The 24,010-nt window shown below is 42.4% G+C and overlaps 1 protein-coding gene across 1 annotated transcript in view; it reads left to right on the top strand.

Annotated features, from left to right (window-relative positions):
- Positions 1–24,010, top strand: part of LOC309564983 (5-hydroxytryptamine receptor 3A-like) — a 74,017-nt gene that overhangs the window by 8,193 nt on the left and 41,814 nt on the right. The window contains exon 2 of the mRNA XM_082269712.1: positions 7,264–7,427. Coding sequence (XP_082125838.1) covers positions 7,264–7,427 — 164 coding nt within the window. The remainder of the gene's footprint in view (positions 1–7,263; positions 7,428–24,010) is intronic.

Below are 24,010 nucleotides of genomic sequence, written 5' to 3'. Positions count from 1 at the left end.
CAAGTATCATTTTGTGCTGCTAAGTGATTTGCACAGACTTTGTTAATGCTAACAAGAAAGACAGTAAAATACTGTAGATCCTCTGCAGTGAGCAACAATAGACCCCACCAGTGGCGGCTGGTGCATTGGGGGTGCAGGGGCGCCGCCCCCCCCCTGTCTATGCGTCCAGACCCCTAATCTACATGCGGGGCACCGGACGCATGGATTCCAATGGGTTTTTTTTTTTAAGCAGGTGATTAGAGCCAGAGGTTCTAATAGGCTTCAAAAAAGGGTGGGCTTGGGGCGCAGAGCACTGCGCCCTGAGTCCACCCAGTTGTGTGACAATAGCGAATGAATATTTGCTATTATCACACTTGATTTTCCTCCCAGCCAATCAGGAAGCGGGTACTGAGACCCGTTTCCCAATTGGCTGAAAGGAGAGGTCATACTATTGGCCAAGGAGGAGGAGGAGGAGGAGGGAGGAGACTCACTCACCTACCCTCCACGTCAGTCGAGGTGAGTGAGCCAGCGACGGGGGGGGGGGGTATGGTGTGCGAGCCGGTGTGGTCCGGAGGGGGGTATGGTGTGGTCCGTCTGCTGCCCCCCCAGCCCATGGAGCACCAGCCGCCACTGGACCCCACCCCAAAAGCAGTAGAACCCCCAACAATGATAGACCTCACCCCAGCAATAATAGATCCCTCACACAACAATACACTCCCCCCAGAAACAATGGGAGCACTCGCAGAAGAGGAGGAGCAAGGACCTCCGGCGGGGGGACCCGAGAAGAGGAAGATCAAGGCCGCTCTGTGAACTTCCATTTTTTACAGCAGGTAAGTATAATATATTGGTTATTTAAAAAAAAAAAAAATTCTTTACAATCACTTTAAAAAATAAAAATATTACCATAAGGTTTCCTTCTCTATTGGTAACAATGCATTTTATCAAAAGTTGGCAACATTTAAGCAATATCTTTAAATTTTGTTGTAATGTAGGGGAAATGAAAACTCTCCGGTTCACTCATCCACACTTTGGAAGCTGTCTTTACCCAAGCATTCAAAGAGCAAAGCGCATCTCTGTTTATTACAGGGAATGTATAGTCTTTTCAGTAGTTTTCTAGCTATGCAGCACAATTTAAAACCAGATTGCATAAATGTAAAGATGATATTAAAGCAGAACTACACTGCATCTGAGCACCACAAACCAAAAACGCTATTTAAATAAATTTGAATATTTAAAGCAAACTCCTCCACCCATCCATGTCTTAATGATTTATTTTGCTGAGAAATCACCCTAAAAACACCCCCCCCCCCTTGCATTTCTGGCCTTCTTGTTCTTGAGTAAGGGCAGATAACTCATGTAGCGTTTACTTCCTGGAATCCATCTGCCTTTAGCTCAGGCATGCAGGCCAGGAAGGCATGCTTAGATGAGAAAACCCCTCCTCCCCTCCTGAAGTCTCCTGGGATGTATGACATATTTGCCTAGGCAAGAAACAAGGAAGTAACAGTAGAAATGTAAAATAAAAAAAATTTCAAGACAAATAAATATGATATACCGTTACCTTCCTATCTATTTACTAATGCTATCAGCATAAAGATTAAAAATAGTCAATGTTGATTGAGAGAGTGAAGTTCCACTTTAATTAATGTTCATTTTTGTATGATTTATAATTACAAATCAACATTGGGGCAGCCATAATTGCTCATTACATGCTCAGGCTCTGCTTCCTGCTTTGCAAAGCTATACAAAGATTGTTTTAAGCCAGGTACACACTATTCAGTCTTTTCTGTTCAACCCAGGTGGTTGAATGAAAAAAAAACCTGTCAGCTAAGGCCGGAGTTGCTGTACTAACAATTCAATGTTAGTACAGTGGCCTCCCCTGCTGAGCTGTTGTGTTCTGAGAGGGGGCGGCCTCCCCGGCCAGAACACTCCGATTAGCGCTCTTCGCCATTGGCGGGAGTTTTCCAGCATGCTAGTCCGACAGAAGCCGGCCAAAGGGGTGGCATACACATAGGCAGCATGTCGGCCTTTTTTTTTTTTTTTTTTACCAGCCGATGTCAGCCTGTATTTGGCCCGTGTGTAGGGGGCTTTATAGCCCCTTCTCCAGGCATCACCTAAAATATTGTCTTTCTGCCAGGTATAGTACCAGTATTAACCACCTCTGGACTGCCCACCATGTATATACATGGTAGTGGGGTGTGGGGGTATATACGTCGGTACTTTGACGTTAAATTGGGGGGATATAGTACCAGCTAGCTGCCATAACCCCAGTATTTTTTTATACAGCTGGTAATTCAGAATCTGATAAAAGTGGTCCCGGCAGTGGCAGTGGGTGCCCCCTCCTGCCGCTTCTCGGTTGTTTGCTTACCAGAGTCGTCGGTAGTGGTGGAAACAATCCAATCTGGGGTAGTGATGGGCAAGAAGTCAAGTTAGGGCAAGATGGCACCCACTCGACTCCTTGCTCTTGGAAGACTAGAGCGACGTCAGACGTCACTTCCACCTAACGGCCTTAAAGGGCTCTTTTTTTTTTATAGGCAAATATAAAATGAGATTTTTTTTTTCTGCTTTTAAGTGTAAATGTGACATCTGAGGTCTTTTTGACCCCAGATCTCACAATAAAGGGGACGTGTCATGCTTATTTCTATTACAAGGGATGTTTACATTACCTTTAAAAGGAATAAAAGTTATTAAAAAAAAATGAAAGGGACAGTGTAAAATAAAAAAAAATTAAAAAGAAAATTTTTTTGAGCTTGCGCACAGAAGCGAATGCGTACGCAAGTCGTGTTCACATATGTAAACGCTGTTCAAACCACACATGTGAGGTATCGCCAGAATCATTAGAGTGAAAGCAATAATTTTAGCACAAGATCTCCTCTGTTCCTATAAACAGGTAACCTGTAAAATGTTTTAAAGCATCGCCTATGGAGATTTTTAAGTACCTTTGCCGCTATTCCATGAGCATGCGCAATTTTAAAGCATGACAGGTTAGGTATCAATTTACTCGGCATAACATCATATTTTACATTATACAAAAACATTGGTCTAACTTTACTCTTTTCTAATTTTTAAATTTAAAAAAGTATATTTTTTCCAAAAAAAGTTGCGTTTGTAAGACCGCTGCGCAAATAGTGTGGCATAAAGTATTGCAACAATCTCCATTTTATTCTCTAGGGCAGGGGTGTCAAACTCAATTTAATTGTGGGCCGCATCAGCAGTATGATTGCCCTGAAAAGGACATGTTGTATCTGTTATGGGCCAAACACACTATACAATTGTCTTTAGATTTTTTTCCTTTAGATTTATCACAACCATATAATATGAGGTCAAATCTAAACACTTTTAGTTTGTATGCAATCAGGCAGGCCCCTATACTACATACTTGAAGGTAAATCTAAAGGAAATCTAACAACAAAAAATGTATAGTGTGTATCCAGCTGAAGACTAGATGTCCAGAGCATTCCCTACCCTTACATAAGATGTCAAGAGCCTCCCCACCATCAGAAGTTGAGTCTCCTACTCTCCCTTACATCACATTGAACCCCCTTACTGGAGGCGTTGCTGGAAAGCAGAAAGTACAGGGTCTGGAGGAGGACCAGAGGAGGGCTGGAGCTCTTATGCAGCTGCAAGAGAGGTGCGAGGGCCACATGAAATGGCCTGGAGGGTTGGATTTGGCCCACGGCCTTGTGCTTGACACATGTGCTCTACAGTCTCTGCTAAAAAAGAATATATATATATATATATATATACAGTATATATATATATATATATATATATATATATATATATATATATATATATATATATATATATATATATATATATTAAAAAAGATTAGCGCGCAAATGCAAAGGAAATTACTACCAAATCTGAAGAGAGTCCATAAATAAAAATGGGGGTTTGGTCCCACCATATGGCCATATCGTGCTCAAGCCCACTACTGCGTCAAAGTACCCCATTATCAGTGGGTCCTACACTATCCATGAAAAAGAGATTAATCCAGCCTTTCTAACCCATGGAGATAATACTCCTTGCTGGGAAAAATGTGCAAATGCACTACAGGGGACTCCTCCTATATCCACTTGATGGTGGACACTGATTGAGTACAGGTGTGTGTGGGGGGTGGGGAGGGCTGCTCAACCTCGATAGTCTGGTCAGACCGAATACATAATAAAAAAGGCAAAAAATTTGGGGGAGCATACCCATGTATTTCCAAAGCTGCTGCAGCTATGAACCAAAAGACATGTATATTAAAAAAGATTAGCGCGCAAATGCAAAGGAAATTACTACCAAATCTGAAGAGAGTCCATAAATAAAAATGGGGGTTTGGTCCCACCATATGGCCATATCGTGCTCAAGCCCACTACTGCGTCAAAGTATATATAATGTTTGGGGGTTCCAAGTAGTTTTCTAGCAAAAAATACTGATTATCTTATAAACAATAAATGTTTAGTATAATAATATATAATTACAAAAATATAAAAAACAAGCATGTACAAATGTTAAAGTTACATCACAATAAGAGTCCATTCACACTGCCGCGACTTGTGAGGCGACTTGTGTGCCCTCAAGTCGCCCCAAGTCGCTTGACATAACAAAAGAAATGTTAATCAATGAGTGCCGTCTTAATTGGCACTACTGAAGTCGCTCCGACTTCTGAAAAGGGTCCTGTACTACTTTGAGGCGACTTGTATCCGACTTGTCCCATAGACTTCAATGGGAGTCGCCTTATCTTATTTGAAGCGACTTGTGATACGACTTGTGATACGACTTTCCATTAAAATGGTCCTGAACCAGAAAAAAAGATAATTTTTCTTAGAATTTTTAGTAGCACAGGCATAGAGCTTCTCTCCACCTGGGCGTTTTTGTTGCAGGCATTTATCGGGCATTTTTGGAGGCAGGCATGACTTTTTTTGGATTTAGTGTCTGGGGGGTCTAAAAAGTGTACCTGTGAAGTTTCAGCTCTGTAGCATGTCCAGAACCAGAAAAAAAAGATAATTTTCTTATACTTTTTAGCAGTACAGGCATATGGCTTCTCTCCACCTGGGTGTTTTTGTTTGACTTTTTTTGGATTTAGTGTCTGGGGGGGTCTAAAAAGTGTACCTGTGAAGTTTCAGCTCTGTAGCATGTCCAGAACCAGAAAAAAAAGATAATTTTTCTTATAATTATTAATAGAGCAGGGTAGTGGCTCCTCTCCACCTGGGCGTTTTTGTTGCAGGCATTTATCGGGCATTTTTGGAGGCAGGCATGACTTTTTTTTTTGGATTTAGTGTCTGGGGGGCCTAAAAAGTGTACCTGTGAAGTTTCAGCTCTGTAGCATGTCCAGAACCAGAAAAAAAAGATAATTTTCTTATACTTTTTATCAGTACAGGCATATGGCTTCTCTCCACCTGGGTGTTTTTGTTTGACTTTTTTTGGATTTAGTGTCTGGGGGGTCTAAAAAGTGTACCTGTGAAGTTTCAGCTCTGCCTGTGCTACTAAAAATTATAAGAAAAATTATAATTTTTTTCTGGTTCTGGACATGCTACAGAGCTGAAACTTCACAGGTACACTTTTTAGACCCCCCAAACACTAAATCCAAAAAAGTCATGCCTGCCTCCAAAGACGCCCAAAAAATGCCCGATAAATGCCTGCAACAAACATGCCCAGGTGGAGCGGAGCCACTACCCTGCTCTATTAATAATTATAAGAAAAATTATCTTTTTTTATGGTTCTGGACATGCTACAGAGCTACACTTTTTAGACCCCCAGACACCAAATCCAAAGAAATCTAATTTTTTTTTTTTTCAATAATTTTTTCAATAATTGGCTCTCTATTAAAAATGACAATTTTTAAGAACTTTTTTTTGTGTGATTGAGCATGACCCAGAACCATCATATTCCGATTGGCCATATACAAAGTCGTACAAAGTCGTCTATCATACAAGTCACACTGAATACGCGCAAAGTCGCGCTGAAACGCGCAAAGTCGCGCTGAAAGTCGCGCTAACAAGTCACCCCTTATGAGGCGACTTTCTGGTCGCGGCAGTGTGAATGGGGTCTAAAGACTGCTATAAAAACTCAAAATAAAAGAAATAACACAAATAGATAATATGATAAAAAGCTGATCTCATTAACCACTTGCCGACCGCCGCACGACTATCTACGTCGGCGGTCAGCCCCTCACAGGCAAACTAACGTAGGGCTACGTTGCTTGCTTGTGAGGGTCTAGGGAGCGAGCGCGCGCCCCCCGGGGCGCGCTCCCGCTCCCGCATGGTCACGGACCCCCCCGCGCGTGTGACCAGCGGACCCGATGTCCGCCGGTCACTCGGCGATCGGCGGGGGAGAGGGAGAATGTCAGGCAGCTTGTGTAAACAAACTGCCTGTCATTCTCCTCGCTGCAAAGACACTGATAAAACGGATCTGGTATGTAGATCCGTTGATCAGTGTCCTTACAGCTAGAGCCACAGCCAATCACAGTAGAAACCACGCCCCTAGGGACACACACAGCCCCTCCCTTCCAAATAAAGTTAACCCCTTCACTACCAGTGTATTTTTACAGTAACAGTGCATATGTATAGCACTGATTACTGTAGAAATGTCACTGGTAACCCCAAAAGTGTCAAAAATGTCAGTCAAGGGTCCGATCTGTCCGCCGCAATGTCGCAGTACCGCAAAAAAAAATCGCAGATCGCCGCCATTACGCGTTAAAAAAAAAAACAACAAAAATGACAAAAATCTTTCCCTTTGTTAGTAAACGCGATAACTTTTGCACAAACCAATCAAAATACGCTTTTTGCGATTTTTTTTACCAAACATAGGTAGCATAAAACAAATTGGCCGAAAATTTTTAAAAATTTTGATTTTTACATTTTTTTTTGGGGGAATTTCATATAAAAAAATGTGAAAAATATTGCTATTTTTGCAAAATTGACGCTCTTTTTTTGTTTATAGCGCGTGATCAAAAAATCGCACAGGTGATCAAATACCACCAAAAGAAAGCTCTGTTTGTGGGAAAAAAAGGACGTCAAATTCGTTTAGGTACAGCGTTGCACGACCGCGCAATTGTGCGTTAAATTCACGCAGTGCCGAATCGCAAAATACCCCCTGGTCGGAATGGGGGTAAAATCTTCCGGGGCTTAAGTGGTTAATATGAACTGTATAGCTAGAAAAACAAACATTGAAAAGAATGTACAGTACATTTCCTTTGTTCTTTGCCCATGCGGAATATGAATGGATGCTGAGGATTGATCTTTAGTGTGAAAGAATATTTGACCTATCTTCATCCATTCTGTTCTCTGTTCTTTCCAGCAGCTGCATGTTGTGGCCAGAGCACATGTGGATACCACGATGTAGCAGATTTTATTGGAGTTCTGAATCAGTCTACTCTTCTTATGAATATCCGACCTGTCACAGACTGGAGAGAACCCACCCTGGTATCCATGGACATGACCTTCCGAGGGGTTCTGGATATGGTACAGTAAATGAGCTGCATTCATTTTCTTTCATGTTATCAATATGGAATACTTTTTTCATTTATATAAAATCAGTTTTAGCCAGAAATCATACATTCACAAAATGCACCTCCCAGACGGTGTCAGTTAGTGCCAGATTGGCCAGGCAAAAGATCACATATACAATGTCCCTTGCGCTTAGAAATATTAACTCTCTCCAGATGAGTGAGCTAAATCTCCATCTTGGTTCTAAGTGGATAAGTTCGGTCTTACTGCCCTCAAAGACTGGGGAGTCTGGATCACTGAAACCACACAAAAGAGACACAGGGTGCACCGACCCAGTGCATTTTCTCATGCCCAAATATTTATTAAAATAAAAAGTGGTAAGTATTATACTCACAGATTCTCTATTAAATAAATGCTCATCACAAATCCAGCGTAACATCATCCATAAACCGTCAACTCAAGTCACAACCACAAACAGAGCTTTCTTTTGGTGGTATTTGATAACCTCTGCATTTTTTATTTATTGCGCTATAAGCAAAAAAAAGAGCAACAATTCAGAAAAAAAAAAAATATATATTTTTTTATTTTCTTCTATAAAACACAGCAAATAAAAAACATTTCAAAATATAATTTTTTCATAATTTTAGGCCAACATGTATTCTGCTACATTGCTACATATTTTTGGTGAAAAAATCCCAATAAGTGTATATGGATTGGTTTGCGCAAAGGTTATCACGTCTAAAAACTAGGGGATAGATTTAAGGTATTTTTATTTTTTACATTTTTTTTACTAGTAATAGCGGCAATCAGCGATTTTTAGCGAGACTGCGACATTGCGGCAGACAGATCAGACACCTAACTGACACTTTTGACACTTTGGTGGTAGCAGGGACATTATTACAGTAAGCACTGTTACTGTACTAATGACACTGGCAGGGAAAGGGTTAATAACACCAAGGGGATCAAAGGGTTAAGTGTGTCCCTAGGGGGTGCTTTCTAACAGTGTGGGGGATGTACTTACTAGATGAACATAGAGATCTGTGTTCCTATATAGCAGGAACACAAGATCCCTGTGTTCATCTGTGACAGAACGGCGGTCTGCCTTGTTTACATAGGCAGACTAATGTTCTGTCTCTATGGGGAGTGATTGCAGGTAGCCGGCGGACATCACAGATGGCCGACGGGCATTGCGTCCACCAGGCCCACTGATTGGCTCCCCCTCTGGCCAATCAGCGCACGCGCCCCCCCTACTGGCTATTGAACAAAAAAATGTACAGGTACGTAATTTCTTTTGACAAGAAAACTGAAAGTTGATTGATTGCTATGCGGAGCTGCACCTGATTTTGCACTCTCCAGTTTTAGTAAATCAACCCCAAGGTATCTATAGCTGCATAAACTCCAGTATATATACCATAGTTTGTAGACACTATAACTTTCACACTAATCAATTAATATACACTTATGGCACTTTTCCACTGCAAGTACCGGCTAGTACCGGCTCGGCTCTACTCGGCCCTGCTTGGCCCGGTTTGCTTTTCCACTGCGGTACCGCATGGTATAGTGTCGGAACGGTTCGGTACGGTACGGTATAGGTTTGCTTTTCCACTAAAGTAGTACTAAAGTTAAGTGGGTGGGATAACAACGGGGTGGGTGTGATTCTCTGACCAATCAGTGGCTAGCAGTGACTGCATGCAAAGCATTGTGGGATATGGTACCAGTTTGGTACCTGTTGGAACCACAATCGAGTAGGTACTGTTTTTTCAGAGCCGTACCGTTCGGTTCCATGCAGTGGAAAAGCCTATACCGTACCGTACCGAACCGTTCCGACCCTATACCATGCGGTACCGCAGTGGAAAAGCACAAAAGCGGGCCGAACCGGTACGGTTCCATGCAGTGGAAAAGCGCCATTATTGGAATTTTTTTTTATCAAAGGAATGTAGTGAAATACATTTTGGCCTATATCTTTGGACAGGTCTGTTTTTTCTTGTTAGAGAATAGCCATTGTCCTTCTCCAAGGTTCTTGAAAGTGTCACTCTGGTATCCATCCACCAAACCTTCAAATTTATGACACCCCTCCCCCAACAGATCAAGTTCCCAGTGGCGGCTGGTGCTCCATGGGCCGGGGGGGGGGGGGTGTTAGACGGACCGCACCATACCTCCCCCCGACCACACCAGGCCATGCACCATATTCCCCCCCCAGGACCACAGCAGGACAGGGGACAGGACACAGGGGACAGGACAGGACAGTAGTAAAGCAACTTTTCTGGCTCTGAGGAAGGGGGTTTGCCCCTGAAACGCGTCAGCCCAGCCATAGCAGCCCCATACGGCACACTGCATGCCATTCAGCTGCGTGTGGGACCTTGGCTACCTTGGAGATTTTATGTACAATGTTGATGTGTGTATTATCACACCTGCCTTGTGAGTATATTGTATACTTTTTAATATTTTAATAAATGGTTTTAGTGGTGATGCACTAGGTCGGTGCACCCCTTTTTCTTTTGTCTTTTTTCGACAGGACAGGACAGAGGACAGGACCCCCCCCCCTGCTCACTCACCCTGCCTGGATATCTGCAGCAGCGGCGGCTTCGGCTTCTTCCTCCTGTCTTCTGCGTCTCCTCCCTCCTCCTCCATTCCCAATGACATGGCTTCTCCTTTCGGCCAATCGGGCAACGGGTCTCAAGCCCCGCTTCCTGATTGGCAAGAAGGAGGATCCGTGTGACAATAGTGAATTTTCATTCGCTATTGTCACACAACTGGGTGCCCTGCGCCCTGAGCCCACCCTTTTTTTAGCTTGTTAGAGCCTCTGGCTCTAATCACATGGCTGAAAAAAAAAAAAGCCCCATTGAAGTCCATGCGTCCAGCGCCCCACATGTAGATTAGGGGGCTGTACGCACGCATAGGGGGGCGGCGCCCTTGCGTCCCCATCCACCAGCCGCCACTGGAAGTTCCACATCTTTGTAAGAATACTTGTCTAATCATACTGTAATCCCATTCTGTTTTACGAATATTTGAGCCAAAGAAAAAATAATTGTGAATAAGTAAAGTCTCCCCATGACTACATACGGCCTATTTTCTAACAAGGGATACGACTATTGTGATATGCATGGACATGGTATTACGTTTGGAGTGATTCGGAGGTTTGCAGCAAATGATGTACACTATATGCTTCTATTTACACAAAAACAGTCTCCAAAAATCTGACGAAATGCTCAGAGAAAATAGAAATTTTTCACTACATGTAATGGGGTTGATTTACTAAATGTAATGGGGTTGATTTACTAAATGTAATGGGGTTGATTTACTAAAGGCACATAGACTGAGGACTTACTCCAGAGCTTAGTAAATGAGGAGAAGCTCTGCTGACTTTCATCATCCAATCATGTGCAAGCAAAAATGCATTTTTTTATTTTACTTGCATGTGATTGGATATTGTTTGTAAAGTGAAGCTGTACCCCATTTGCTAAGCCTTGGAGCAACTTGCAAATTGCACAGTCTATTTGCCTTAAAGTAGAACTATAGACACAAGTTTATTTTTTTTTAATTTTGTATAGAGTAAGTAAGGGTTATAACCTCTGTCTTTTCCATCTGTGTCCACATTGGAAGATTTTCCCTCTATTACTTTTCTGGGAACAATGCAAAATTTGGGATTTTTTTTTTACTTTCAATAATAATGGTAAACAGGACAAATAGAGAGAGGGTGAATCTTCCTAATGGGGGCACAGACAGCAATAAAAATCTGACAGGTGTATTCTATTCAAAACGAAAAAAAACATTTTTCCTTTAGTTATACTTTAAATAAATCAGCCCCGTTGATTTCCATATTTCGGTTTCTACGCATTACTGTTGAGCAGGGCTTTTTTTCTCAGAGAATAGGTACAGGAACTCGACCATGAACCCACAACCCCCCCCCCCCCCACACACACACACACTCCCTTCAAACCGCATCAAATAGTGGGTATGGTCAAATTTCACTAACAGTGGGAGGGTCTTAAAGGGGCATTGAATAAAAGGAGTGTGTTACGTACAGAGTACAGGGTTTGGGGGGGTTGCACACAGAGTGCAGAGTTCGGGAGTGCGCTGTGTATATAGTACAGAGTTTAGGGGTGAGCTACACACACAATACAGAATTCAGCCTTCTTGCACAGCTGCTCACCTCTGCATTTCCATCCACATCTCGTTTTCTCCCCTCTTTAGCTCTGACCTCTGCATGCAACCCCTTCTCCACTGCCCCATTTTCTCCCCATCTCTTTAAAAGCCCCACTATCTTCCACATGTCTTACTTTTGTTGCTGTATTAAGCTGAAGCACCCAGCCGGCTCTAGTACTCCCACACACTGTATTTGGCTCTGCCTCGCTCACACTCGCGAGATCATCCAGTGAGGGTGTAGGCATCTACTTTGCACCTTGGGCACCTGCATCTCCAGGTCCCCATCCTGCAGTCAGTGGGTGCCACTCAGGATATCAGATCTGGGGGAGCCATTGCAAGACAAGCTGTTACTTGTAAACACTGAAGCTGGACGTGAGCTGGGAACAGAGGGTGAGCTGGGAGCAGAGGGCCTGAGCCAGAGGTGGTGGAACTGAGTTCCACCAAGTTCCAGCTGAAAAAAAGCCCTTCTGTTGAGAGAACTGATTCAAAAATACAGAGACTACTCAAAATTAGCCATTATATTTTTACATTCCTTAACCGCTTGCCGACCACCGCAAGTACATATACTGCGGCGGTCAGCCCCTCACAGGCAGAGTGACGTATCGGTACGTCACTAGCCTGTGAGGCTCTGGGGAGCGAGCGTGCGCTGCCGCCGGCGAGCTCCCGCTCCGGCTCCCGCGTGGTCACGGACCCCCCCACGCATATGACCGGCGGACCCGATGTCCGCCGGTCACTCAGCGATCGTCGGGGAGAGGGAGAAAGGCAGGCAGGCTGTGTAAACAAGCTGCCTGTCATTCTCCCCTGTGTAGAAACAATGATCATACGGTTCTACTATGTATGTTCTACATAGGTACTACATTGTTCCTACAGCTCAAGCCACAGCCAATCACAGTTAGAATCACGCCCCTAGGGACACACACAGCTCCTCCCTCTCAAATAACGTTAACCCCTTCACTGCCAGTGTAATTTTACAGTAACAGTGCATATGTATAGCACTGATTACTGTAGAAATGTCACTGGTAACCCCAAAAGTGTCAAAAATGTCAGTCAAGGGTCCGATCTGTCCGCCGCAATGTCGCAGTACCGCAAAAAAAATTGCAGATCGCCGCCATTATGCGTTAAAATAAAAAACAACAAAAATGACAAAAATCTTTCCCTTTGTTAGTAAACGCGATAACTTTTGCGCAAACCAATCAAAATACGCTTTTTGCGATTTTTTTTACCAAACATATGTAGCATAAAACAAATTGGCCGAAAATGTTAAAAAATTTTGATTTTTACATTTTTTTTTGGGGAATTTCATGTAAAAAAATTTGAAAAATATTGTTATTTTTGCAAAATTGACGCTCTTTTTTTGTTTATAGCGCATGATCAAAAAATCGCACAGGTGATCAAATACCACCAAAAGAAAGCTCTGTTTGTGGGAAAAAATGAGGTCAAATTCGTTTAGGTACAGCATCGCACGACCGCACAATTGTCCGTTAAAATCATGCAGTGCCGAATCGCAAAATACCCCCTGGTCTTTCAGCAGCCAAATCCTCCGGGGCTTAAGTGGTTAAATCCCGCATATCTGGACCACTACTTAATTACCGCATAAATTTAATTATTGATTTCCTTCTGTGAATTGACTTTACCCCTTTTCATGCAGGACAGTTTTGAGCGTTTTATGGTAAATATCGCAAAACAATATAGGGAATTGACAATTTCAGGATTGCATGCAATATTTAGGGAAAACGTGTCCGGGCACCTACATACCGCATGTGATCTGGTTCTGTGAATGGAGCCCACTGTGTCCAGTTCTGGAGACTTTACTTACACAAAGAACTTGATAGGACAACGAGAGTACAGAGATGGGTAACATAACTCTGCGAAACCTGAGGGATAAAGCATTGAGAAAAGTTGGAGAAACATGGTAAGGTTTACTAAAGTAGTTGAGAATATTTACACATTTGTAAACTGTTCACTTAAGACCCCTTTCACACTTGTGCGACTTATCCTGCGACTTGTAAGTCATATATGTGTGACTTGAGGTCCATAGATCTCAAGATTACACAGGCATTGCTTTCAGTCACGTCAAAGTCGAAAGGCAAAGTCACAGCAAAGTCGCACGACTTTCAGGTCGTACAAGTATGAAAGGGGCCTTAATCAGTCAATCACATAAAAACAAATTCCTGTTTTTGCTTGTTGTTGCATAAGATTGAATATTAAAAGTGAACAGGAATTTGGTATTCACATGACCAGATAATTTAGGTGAGTTTTTTTTCACAATTTATTGTGTGAAGAGTCTCAACTCCTTTAGTACATCAGAACAAATATGTACACCCTAAGGAAAGAAGAGGAACAGGGACATGATTGACACCTTTAAACCTTTAACTGCTTTCCATCATTACGACATACCTGTACATCCTCAGATGGGATTGGTGATATCCCTTGCCTTTACTGGGCTCTCCCGTCCCACCAGGGGGCCTGGTACTGTTGCAACCTATCACATCCGATGCCCTAGGCCTAGATAGATTTAGAAGAACTTCCATTGTTGTTCCTCCCCTTCTGTGACATCAGAAACCAGTGATGATTTTGTCACTAGTTTCGGTTTGCTTGCTTACCGATTCTTGGTTTAATCAGATGCTTTGGTTTTAGAAGACCCCAGATCTCTCCAAAATGAGGATCTGTCATGGCCTATTCCATGAAAGCAATAAGGTTCAATTAAAAAAAAAAAAAAAAAGTACAGTGTAAAAATTTGATAAATAATAAGCACAAATGTGAACACGCACGTAAATGTAAACGGTGATCACACCGTATTGTCCAGAACATCAGAGTGAGAGCAATAGTTTTATCACCACAGCTTCTGTGTAACTCCAAACTGGTCACCTGTAAAAGCTTTTAAAGCACTGTCTATTTATTGTACCATAGTTTGTCACCATTCCATGAGCATGTGCAATTTAAAAGCATGACATGTGGGGTGTTTGCAAAAAAAGTAGTAATAGGTCCAATCCTGTGAAGTTGCTCCCTCTCCTGGCCTCTAAATGAAGTCAGAGGCCAGGACTAGCAGTCGTCTGTTGGGAAGAGATCACTCCGCCTGAAAATTGATTTTTTTAGTCAAGTTCAGAAGCACAGAGAGCTCTCTAGCACCCTGTACCCCACTGCCACTCTGCAAGGATCTCTGTTGCCGCTGGGCTCTCTGCCAATGGCAAACTCTCTACTCCATCTGTGTCCCATCCTACCCATTGAACTTCTGCACCCAGGGCTCATGTCCCTTCTGCCCCTCCTTTGTCTGGGTCACTGGCAGGGTCAGGGCATGCCCTAGGTTCCGTATGCAATAAATACCGGATGGTGTAGCAAGATGGTGCTGCTTCTGATGATGTCTTGATGACAAAACACGTAAGGCAGAGCTGGAGCGTCATTGCGTCACATCCGGTCTGTGGACCGCAGGGAGCTCCAGATTTCCTGGTTTATGTTACACGAACACTGCTTTTTTATGTTACCTAATGTAAGGACAATATATACCTTTTAATAAAAGTTTGGGTAATGTCACACTATGGCGGCTCCTATTGTTTTTACATGTTACCTCTGAGGCAAAGCAGGATAAAGTTATAAAGGCATCTGTGGGGACATTTACAAACAACTATTGGTACTGAGAACGCGAGTTACCCCTCTAGGGGAGATAGATTTGGTGAGTGCTACTACACACGGGAATGGGGGTGGGGGGGGGGAGCACGTGTGTTATTTGGACATTGATCGCCTGTGTGGAGTTTGCAGCTTTTTCACCACATGTTTTTAAGGACTTTTAATATATTATTTTCACTTTTACCTGAGGACTTGTTGATTTTATTTTCACCAAAAGGACCTACTGTTATGTTTTATATGCACAATATTCACTGATGTTATCTCACTTCACTTATTGCGGTCCTATTAATTAGGGATGATCAAACTTTTGAAAAGTTCGGTTCGACCAGAACACCCTAAATTCCCGAAAGTTCGGCCCGGATTTCAGAACCCCATTGAAATCAATGGGACCCGAACTTTGGTAATCAAAAAACACCATTTTGAAGCCCTAAAACCCAACAAATGCCCCTAAAAAGTGCCTAGGGTTCTGGGTCATGCCCCAGGGACTATTAATCACACAAAAAAAAGTTCTTAAAAACTGTCGTTTTTGCTAGAGAGCCAATTATTGAACAAATTATTGAAAAAAAAAATGAGATTTCTTTGGATTTAGTGTCTGGGGGTCTAAAAAGTGTAGCTGTGAAGTTTCAGCTCTGTAGCATGTTCAGAACCAGAAAAAAAAAGATTGTTTGTATTAGAATTGCAGTAGAGCAGGATAGTGGCTCCGCTATTTTCACACCCGGCCGTTTTTGTTGCAGGCGTTTATTGGGCTTTTTTGTGGACGTCTTTGGAGGCAGGCATGACATCTGAACTTCTGTGTAGGGGTATATATACACACACATGTATGTATATATACACATACACATATATAGGTGTGAAAGTAGCAGAACCCTATGCCTGCGCCAATGAAATTATTTGCAGGCATAGGGCTTCGCTCCTATCACACCTATATGTGCGTATGTGTATAAATACATATATGTGTGTGTGTATATATACCCCTATACAGAAGTTCAGATGTTATGCCTGTCTCCAAAGACGCCCAAAAAATGCCCAAAAAAACCCGCCTGCAACAACACACCTGGGCGTTTTTGTTGCAGGCATTTTTTTGGGCATTTTTTGGGCGTCTTTGGAGGCAGGCATAACATCTGAACTTCTGTGTAGGGGTATATATACACACACACACACACATATATGTATTTATACACATACACATATATAGGTGTGAAAGTAGCAGAACCCTATGCCTGCGCTAATGAAATTATTTGCAGGCATAGGGCTTCGCTCCTATCACACCTATATGTGTGTGTATGTGTATAAATACATATATGTGTGTGTGTGTATATATATCCCTATACAGAAGTTCAGATGTTATGCCTGCCTCCAAAGACGCCAAAAAAATGCCCAAAAAAACCCGCCTGCAACAACACACCTGGGCGTTTTTGTTGCAGGCGTTTTTTTGGGCATTTTTTGGGCATCTTTGGAGGCAGGCATAACATCTGAACTTCTGTGTAGGGGTATATACACACACACACACACACATATATGTATTTATACACATATATAGGTGTGAAAGTAGCAGAACCCTATGCCTGCGCTAATGGAATAATTTGCAGGCATAGGGCTCCGCTCCTATCACACCTATATGTGTGCATGTGTATAAATACATATAAGTGTGTGTGTATATATACCCCTATACAGAAGTTCAGATGTTATGCCTGCCTCCAAAGACGCCCAAAAAATGCCCAAAAAAACGCCTGCAACAAAAACGCCCAGGTGTGTTGTTGCAAGCTTTTTTTTTTTTTGGGCGTCTTTGGAGGCAGGCATGACATCTGAACTTCTGTATAGGGGTATATATACACACACACATATATGTATTTATACACATACACACATATAGGTGTGATAGGAGCGAAGCCCTATGCCTGCAAATAATTTCATTAGCGCAGGCATAGGGTTCTGCTACTTTCACACCTATATATGTGTATGTGTATATATACATATATGTGTGTGTGTATATATACCCCTACACAGAAGTTCAGATGTTATGCCTGCCTCCAAAGACGCCCAAAAAATGCCCAAAAAAACCACCTGCAACAAAAACGCCCAGGTGTGTTGTTGCAGGCGTTTTTTTTTGGGCATTTTTTGGGCGTCTTTGGAGGCAGGCATAACATCTGAACTTCTGTATAGGGGTATATATACACACACACACATATATGTATTTATACACATACACACATATAGGTGTGATAGGAGCGGAGTCCTATGCCTGCAAATAATTTCATTAGCGCAGGCATAGGGTTCTGCTACTTTCACACCTATATGTGTGTATGTGTATATATACATACATGTGTGTGTGTATATATACCCCTACACAGAAGTTCAGATGTCATGCCTGCCTCCAAAGACATCCACAAAAAAGCCCAATAAACGCCTGCAACAAAAACGGCCAGGTGTGAAAGTAGCGAAGCCACTATCCTGCTCTACTGCAATTCTAATACAAACAATCTTTTTTCTATGGCGGTCATCCTGACATGGAAGAGTTTGGTCACCCTGCCATAGCAGTGAGAGTCAGTTAACCCTACACTACACTACAGTCACCCTGACACTTAGCACTTTCCCTACAGAAACTAAATTATTAAATCTAACTATAGTGGAAAATAGTACCCTAACTACACTAGATATCCCTTTCCTCACACTAATAATTGCTAAATGACACTTTTGAAGCAGGAGTAACAGAACTGCTTCCACTCTCTTCCACATCCCTGTATTACAATGCTAGAGATTTGGCGGGGCTATCTTATATACTGGGGGGCGTATTCACTACTGATTGGCCTCTGGACCCCCTAGTTACTCTAATCACATTCCTAGCATCCTCCTGCCCCCTCAATTGGCTTTTACTGATGGTTCTGGTCCAATCACGGCTTTTAAAGCCCAGTTCCTGTCCCATTGCATTTTGGTCGGTTCTGGTTGCCGAATTCCGAACTTTATCAGCAAAAAGTTCGGAATTCAGCCGAATTTCGAACAGTCAATGTTCGGGTCGAACCGATGGTCGACCCGAACCGTTCGATCATCCCTACTATTAATTAGGGGCTTTAAATGATGCATGTTTGATTATATTGTCTGGTATTTGATCCATTATGATACTTATGTTTTTTATATATTTTTTGATCTTTTTTGATGATTCCTAGCACATTGATTGTATTTTATACACATTTGTGGGATAAATAGCAGTGCCACACCCACTCCCCATTACTACTTTTTTGGACTTTAGACACCTACTCCGTTAGTTGTTTCAGTGGGGGGGGGGCAGCAGCTTTTCTTCTTTCTTTTTATATACACAACAATAGACTGTCACGCAAAAATAGATGTCCTCCAGCAACAATAGATCCCCCAGTAGTCAGCAACAGTAGACTTCTCCCTCATCAGTAGATCTCTTCCAGCAACAAATAACCCTCCCCAGCAACATAAGTCCCCCCCAGCAACTATAGATTCCCCATCACCAACAATAACAGACCTCCCCAGCAACAATAGACCGCCATGTAAAAATAGGTCTCCTCTAGAACAAATAGATCCCCCAGCAGCCAGCATCAATGGACCCTCCAGCACACCTTGCCTTTACATACATTCAGGGCTTGAGGTGCCGAAACTGCATTACTCCGCGTTCCCGCTGAAAAAAAGCCCTGCTTATGCTTAACAGTAAGTGAATTTAAGCAGGCTTGGTAAAAAAACAATGATGATTACTAAGTGGAGGTCATTGAGTAGATCTTTAACAATACTTTTGAAATTGGTAGGGTTGGAGACGTTCTGAGACAAATCTAGAGAAACCAGATTTGTCTGCTATTTAGAGAATTTTTTCCTTTTGTAATAAGCATTCTGAGCAGAGGGTGTAACTGTTCATTTAACAAAGGTACATTGTGTAAATGAAGAATTTAAGACTATCAACATCCTCAAATTCCAGCTTTTTGATTCTAGGTCAATGTAAAGTACTATAGCAGTTTGGGTTTAACCACTTTAAGACCAGAAGATTTGACCCCCTTCCTGACCAGGCTCTATTTTGAAATTTGGCACTGTATTCATTTAACAGACAATTACGTGGTCCTGCAATGCTGTACCCAAATAAAATTTTTTCCCACAAATAGAGCTTTCTTTTGGTGGTATTTGATCACCTGTGCGATTTTTATTTTTTGCGCTATAAACAAAAAAATAGACAATTTTGAAAAAAAAAAAAAAAACAGTATTTTTCACATTCTGCTATATAACATTCCCAAAGAAAAAATTAAAAAATCCAAATGTTTTAATATTTTAGGCCAATTTGTTTTCTGCTACATATTTTTGGTAAAAAAAAATCACAATAAGCGTATTTTGATTAGTTTGCGCAAAAGTTATCGCATTTACGAACTACGGGAAAGATTTATGTAATTTTTATTGTTTTTTTTTTTTACTAGTAATGGCGGCGATCTGCGATTTTTTTGCGGGACTGTGACATTGCGGCAGACAGATCGGACCCCTAACTGACATTTTTGACACTTTTGGGGGGACCAGTGACATTACTACAGTAATCAGTGCTATAAATATGCACTGTTACTGTAATAATGACACTGGCAGGGAAGGGGTTAACCCTATGGGTGATCAAAGGGTTAAATGTATGCCTCACATTTACTGACGTGTGTGTGGGGGGAGGGGGGTTCTGTGACAGAGATTGCAGGTTCAGCTATGCTGAATCCTGTGATCTCTCCCTGTCTGTCACTGAGAAGATCCGCCTGCTTTGTTTACATAAGCAGACGGGTCTTCTCACACTTTTCCTGACAATCGGGGAAGAGAGGCGGCGATCGCCGCCTCTCCTCCTCTGGCCCGACCCCCGCTGTGTTTAGACACCGCCGCCGAGACCACTAGGAGTCCAGCGTAGGTCTATGTCGCTGGACCCAGGGGAGCCGCACTGCCGCAGTAGGATTGCTGTCAGCAGTCGGCAAGTGGTTAAAAGATGAACAATACGAAAATTCCCCAATAGATAAGCAAGCTAGTCAGCCCAAAAAATACCTGAATATATAGTTGCAACACTTTAGGTTAAAAACAGTAATTTTTTTGTCGTTTTGTAAAAATTACTCTGAGCAGAGGATGTACCTATTCATTTAACAAATCTCTATTGTGTAAATGAAGAATTTAAGGCTATCAACTTCCCTAAATTCCAGCTATTTGATTCTAGGTCAAAGTAAAGTACTATAGCAGGTTGGGTAACCTCAAAATGAACAATATGAAATTTACCCCAACACATGATCAAAATAGTCAGCCCCTGTGTGCTCCCCTGCCACCCCCCCTACTGGCCTATCCCCCCCCCACCTGTGCTCCCTTTCCTGACGGCTGCTGCAGGGGATATGTCACAATAGAGAACCAGGAAGGGGTCGGTAAATACTGTATGTAATTTAACAACTCCTTCCTTTTCTGAATAGTCAGTGACATTGTAAAAAAATAAAATAAAATAAAATAATAAAGAAAAAAATACAATTAAAATAACAAAAATTAAAAACTACTGACACCAGTGGGTGAACTTCCAGGATCGCAAAGGTCACACTTGCGACCGGGCCCTGGCATTCCACCACCTTAGGGAGACCCCAAGATGGCAGGAAGGGGGCCCACTGCAGAACTTGTGAAAGGGTCCCGCTGTGGGACTGTAATAAAGGGCCCCACAACGAGAGTAAAGGGCCCCAGGATCAGTGGGAAGAGCCCCAGGCTTGAAGGGAAGGGGTCTGGGGGGTCCTTCATGGTTTCTTGCATCGGGGCCCTGAAGGTTCTAGTTACGCCTCTGTATATATATATATATATATATATCTCAGTCATATTATGTATATATTTTGCAAAGGTGTTAAAGCAATTGTAAACCCTTACATATGTGTATATGAAATAGTGCGCTAAAACAAATGATGAATGACAAAAATAAATCAATAGGTGACATGTAAATGAAACTGATATAACATTTCACAAAATAAGTGACAGTGGTGAATAATTTCTTATTTACAAATTATCATCAAAATGTTCATAAAAGTCCATAAAAAACGGGTGATGACTCCAACTTATGAAAAGTGAAAACAAAGTGCTTTCCAAATTTGATGTGAAAGCCCACCACCTGGTAAAATTCCTCCTTACCCAATGGAAAAAGTAAGGTGCCAAAATACTGCAAATTAAACTGGAGATGAAACAAACGATCCCACAGTGCTTCAAAATCTCCTTGTGAAAACACCCAAGCCTCTTACCGGACTACAATCACACAGCGCTTGGTATTCACTCTCAGGGAACACTGTCTTCTACTCCTCATCAACAATCAGGCAAATGCTTCCCAGATGTATAGATCTGACGGATGCTCTCTTGGCAGAAGCTCCATCTAGCTGTTGGTTCCTGAGTAAGTAAGGTCACATGGGTGCTGTCAACGGGTGACATTCAGGAAGGGTAAACCAATCAGTGATTCAAACAGAGATCCACGTCTTGTTGCTCCAGATGTGGTTGGTAACCCAAAGCGACACACTCACGCGCCCTGAATACACTGTGTATATTTTTTACTAGTAATGGGGGCGATCAGCAATTTTTAGCAGGGGTGCGACATTGCGGCAGACACTTTTTGGGGACCAGTGACACCAATACAGTGATCAGTGCTTAAAACAAATGCACTGTCATTGTATAAATGACACTGGCAGGGAAGGGATTAATACCAGGGCAATCAAAGGGTTAAATGTGTTCCCTATAAGTGCATGAAGGAAAACAGAGATCCATGTTTCTGCTTAGCAGAAACACTAGATCTCCATTTTCCTCCCTGGCAGAACGGCCGTCTGCCTTGTTTACATAGGCAGACCTCTGTTCTGCCTCTCTACAAACGATCGCCGGGTTCCCTGGTTCATCACGCATGCCCCAGAGCCGAAGAAGAAGATGACGTACAGGTACATGAATTTGCACTTAAGGGCAGCCCTGCCACAGTATATGTACATGGGGCGGTCCTTAAAGCGGAGTTCCACCCAAAAGTGGAACTTCCGCTTTAGGTATTCTAACCCCCTGACATGCCACATTTGGCATGTCATTTTTTTTGGGGGGGAGCGGGTACCTAGTTTTGACAGGTACCCACTCCCACTTCCGCTCGGAGCGCCGCGGCGCCCTGAACGGAAGTTCTCCTCTCCCCCTCCCTCCCTGCAATCTTCTGGGACATGTCAGAGGTCCCAGAAGATTGCCGGCCAATCAAGACGCGCAGCGCGACTCACGCATGCGCAGTGGGTACCCGGCTGTGAAGCCGCAAACTGTCACAGCCGGGTGCCCACAGCAGTGATGCCGGCGCCGCCGAGGGAGAGGATCGAGGCTTCGGGCGGCCGCATCGCTGGACCGTTGGACAGGTGAGTGAATGGCTGGAACTCCGCTTTAAGCAGTAATTGAGGCAAGTACAGTATCTCACAAAAGTGAGTACACCCCTCACATTTTTGTAAATATTTTATTCTATCTTTTCATGTGACAACACTGAAGAAATTACACTTTGCTACAATGTAAAGTAGTGAGTGTACAGCTTGTATAACAGTGTAAATTTGCTGTCCCCTCAAAATAAATCAACACACAGCCATTAATGTCTAAACTGCTGGCAATAAAAGTGAGCACACCCCTAAGTGATAAGGCCCAAATTGGGTCCAAAGTGTCAATATTTTGTGGGGCCACCATTATTTTTCAGCACTGTCTTAACCCTCTTGGGCATGGAGTTCACCAGAGCTTCACAGGGTGCAACTGGAATCCTCTTCCACGCCTCCATGACCGAATCACGAAGCTGGTGGATGTTAGAAACCTTGTGCTCCTTTACCTCCAATTTGAGGATGCCCCACAGATGCTGAATAGGGTTTAGGTCTGGAGACATGTATAAGTAAAATGGAAGGTGATGGCGCTGCTTCTTATATAAAGTGCAAATAGTAATAAAAAAAATGTAGTATTAAAAAAATATAATTGAGGAATAGATGAAGTGGTAAAAGATTAAAAATCAATAACCAAGTAAAAGGTCAGACATACGATGTTATAAGGAATATAAAATAATCTGTAAAATGTATGATGTATAAGAAACAACCACCAGAGGGCGTAATGCAAACTACAAGCTGTAACAATAAATGTGCTTAAGTGTATACCAAGAATTAAATAAATAAATAAATAAATATGTAACAATACAGAATAAATTGATAAAAACTTCCAATACGTGCTGATTCTACAAGTGGTAATATAATAAGTGGTATAAATAAATAGATAAATAGTGAAAATGTGCAAAGAAAAATATATTTTATATATATTGAAAGTGCGGGAAACTGATATGCACAGGGTGGGTGTGCAAAAAACTATGGATATAAAGTGCAGCAGAAAGTGATGTGAAATCAATAAATATAATAAGGTGAATCCAAAAAGGATAAGTGAGCAAGAAAATTTGCGGGCAAATGAAAAAGTGCGGGAAACTTCTTTGTGCAAAATGCAATGAGGTGATATTAAATCAGTCCATAAGATGAAAATAAGTCCATAATTAGAGATTGTGTCCAAAAAATATTAAAGTGAACAGATATCTCACGGTGACCCCCAGGTGGGTGACTGGCGAGTGGTGGAGTGGCCCCTAGTAAAAAGACCTACTCACCAGATGTACCCACCCCACACAGGGGTATAGAGGGGGTACTGTAGAGGTGTCCTGTTGGGTCCTGGCTCTGTATGATAATTCCCTTCCTGGGGGAGATGTGGTGTGGGGTCCGAAGTGTCCTAAAATAGGGTCCAGTAGTGGGGTCCTATGTAAATGGTGTGGTATCCAGACTTCGTGGGTTGGTCAGGTATGGCCACTCAAGGGTGTATAGATGGAAGGATCA

Source organism: Pelophylax lessonae (assembly GCF_965119305.1).
Source record: "Pelophylax lessonae genome assembly, chromosome: 10".
NCBI lineage: Eukaryota > Metazoa > Chordata > Amphibia > Anura > Ranidae > Pelophylax > Pelophylax lessonae.
This window is presented reverse-complemented; position numbering and strand designations above follow the sequence as displayed.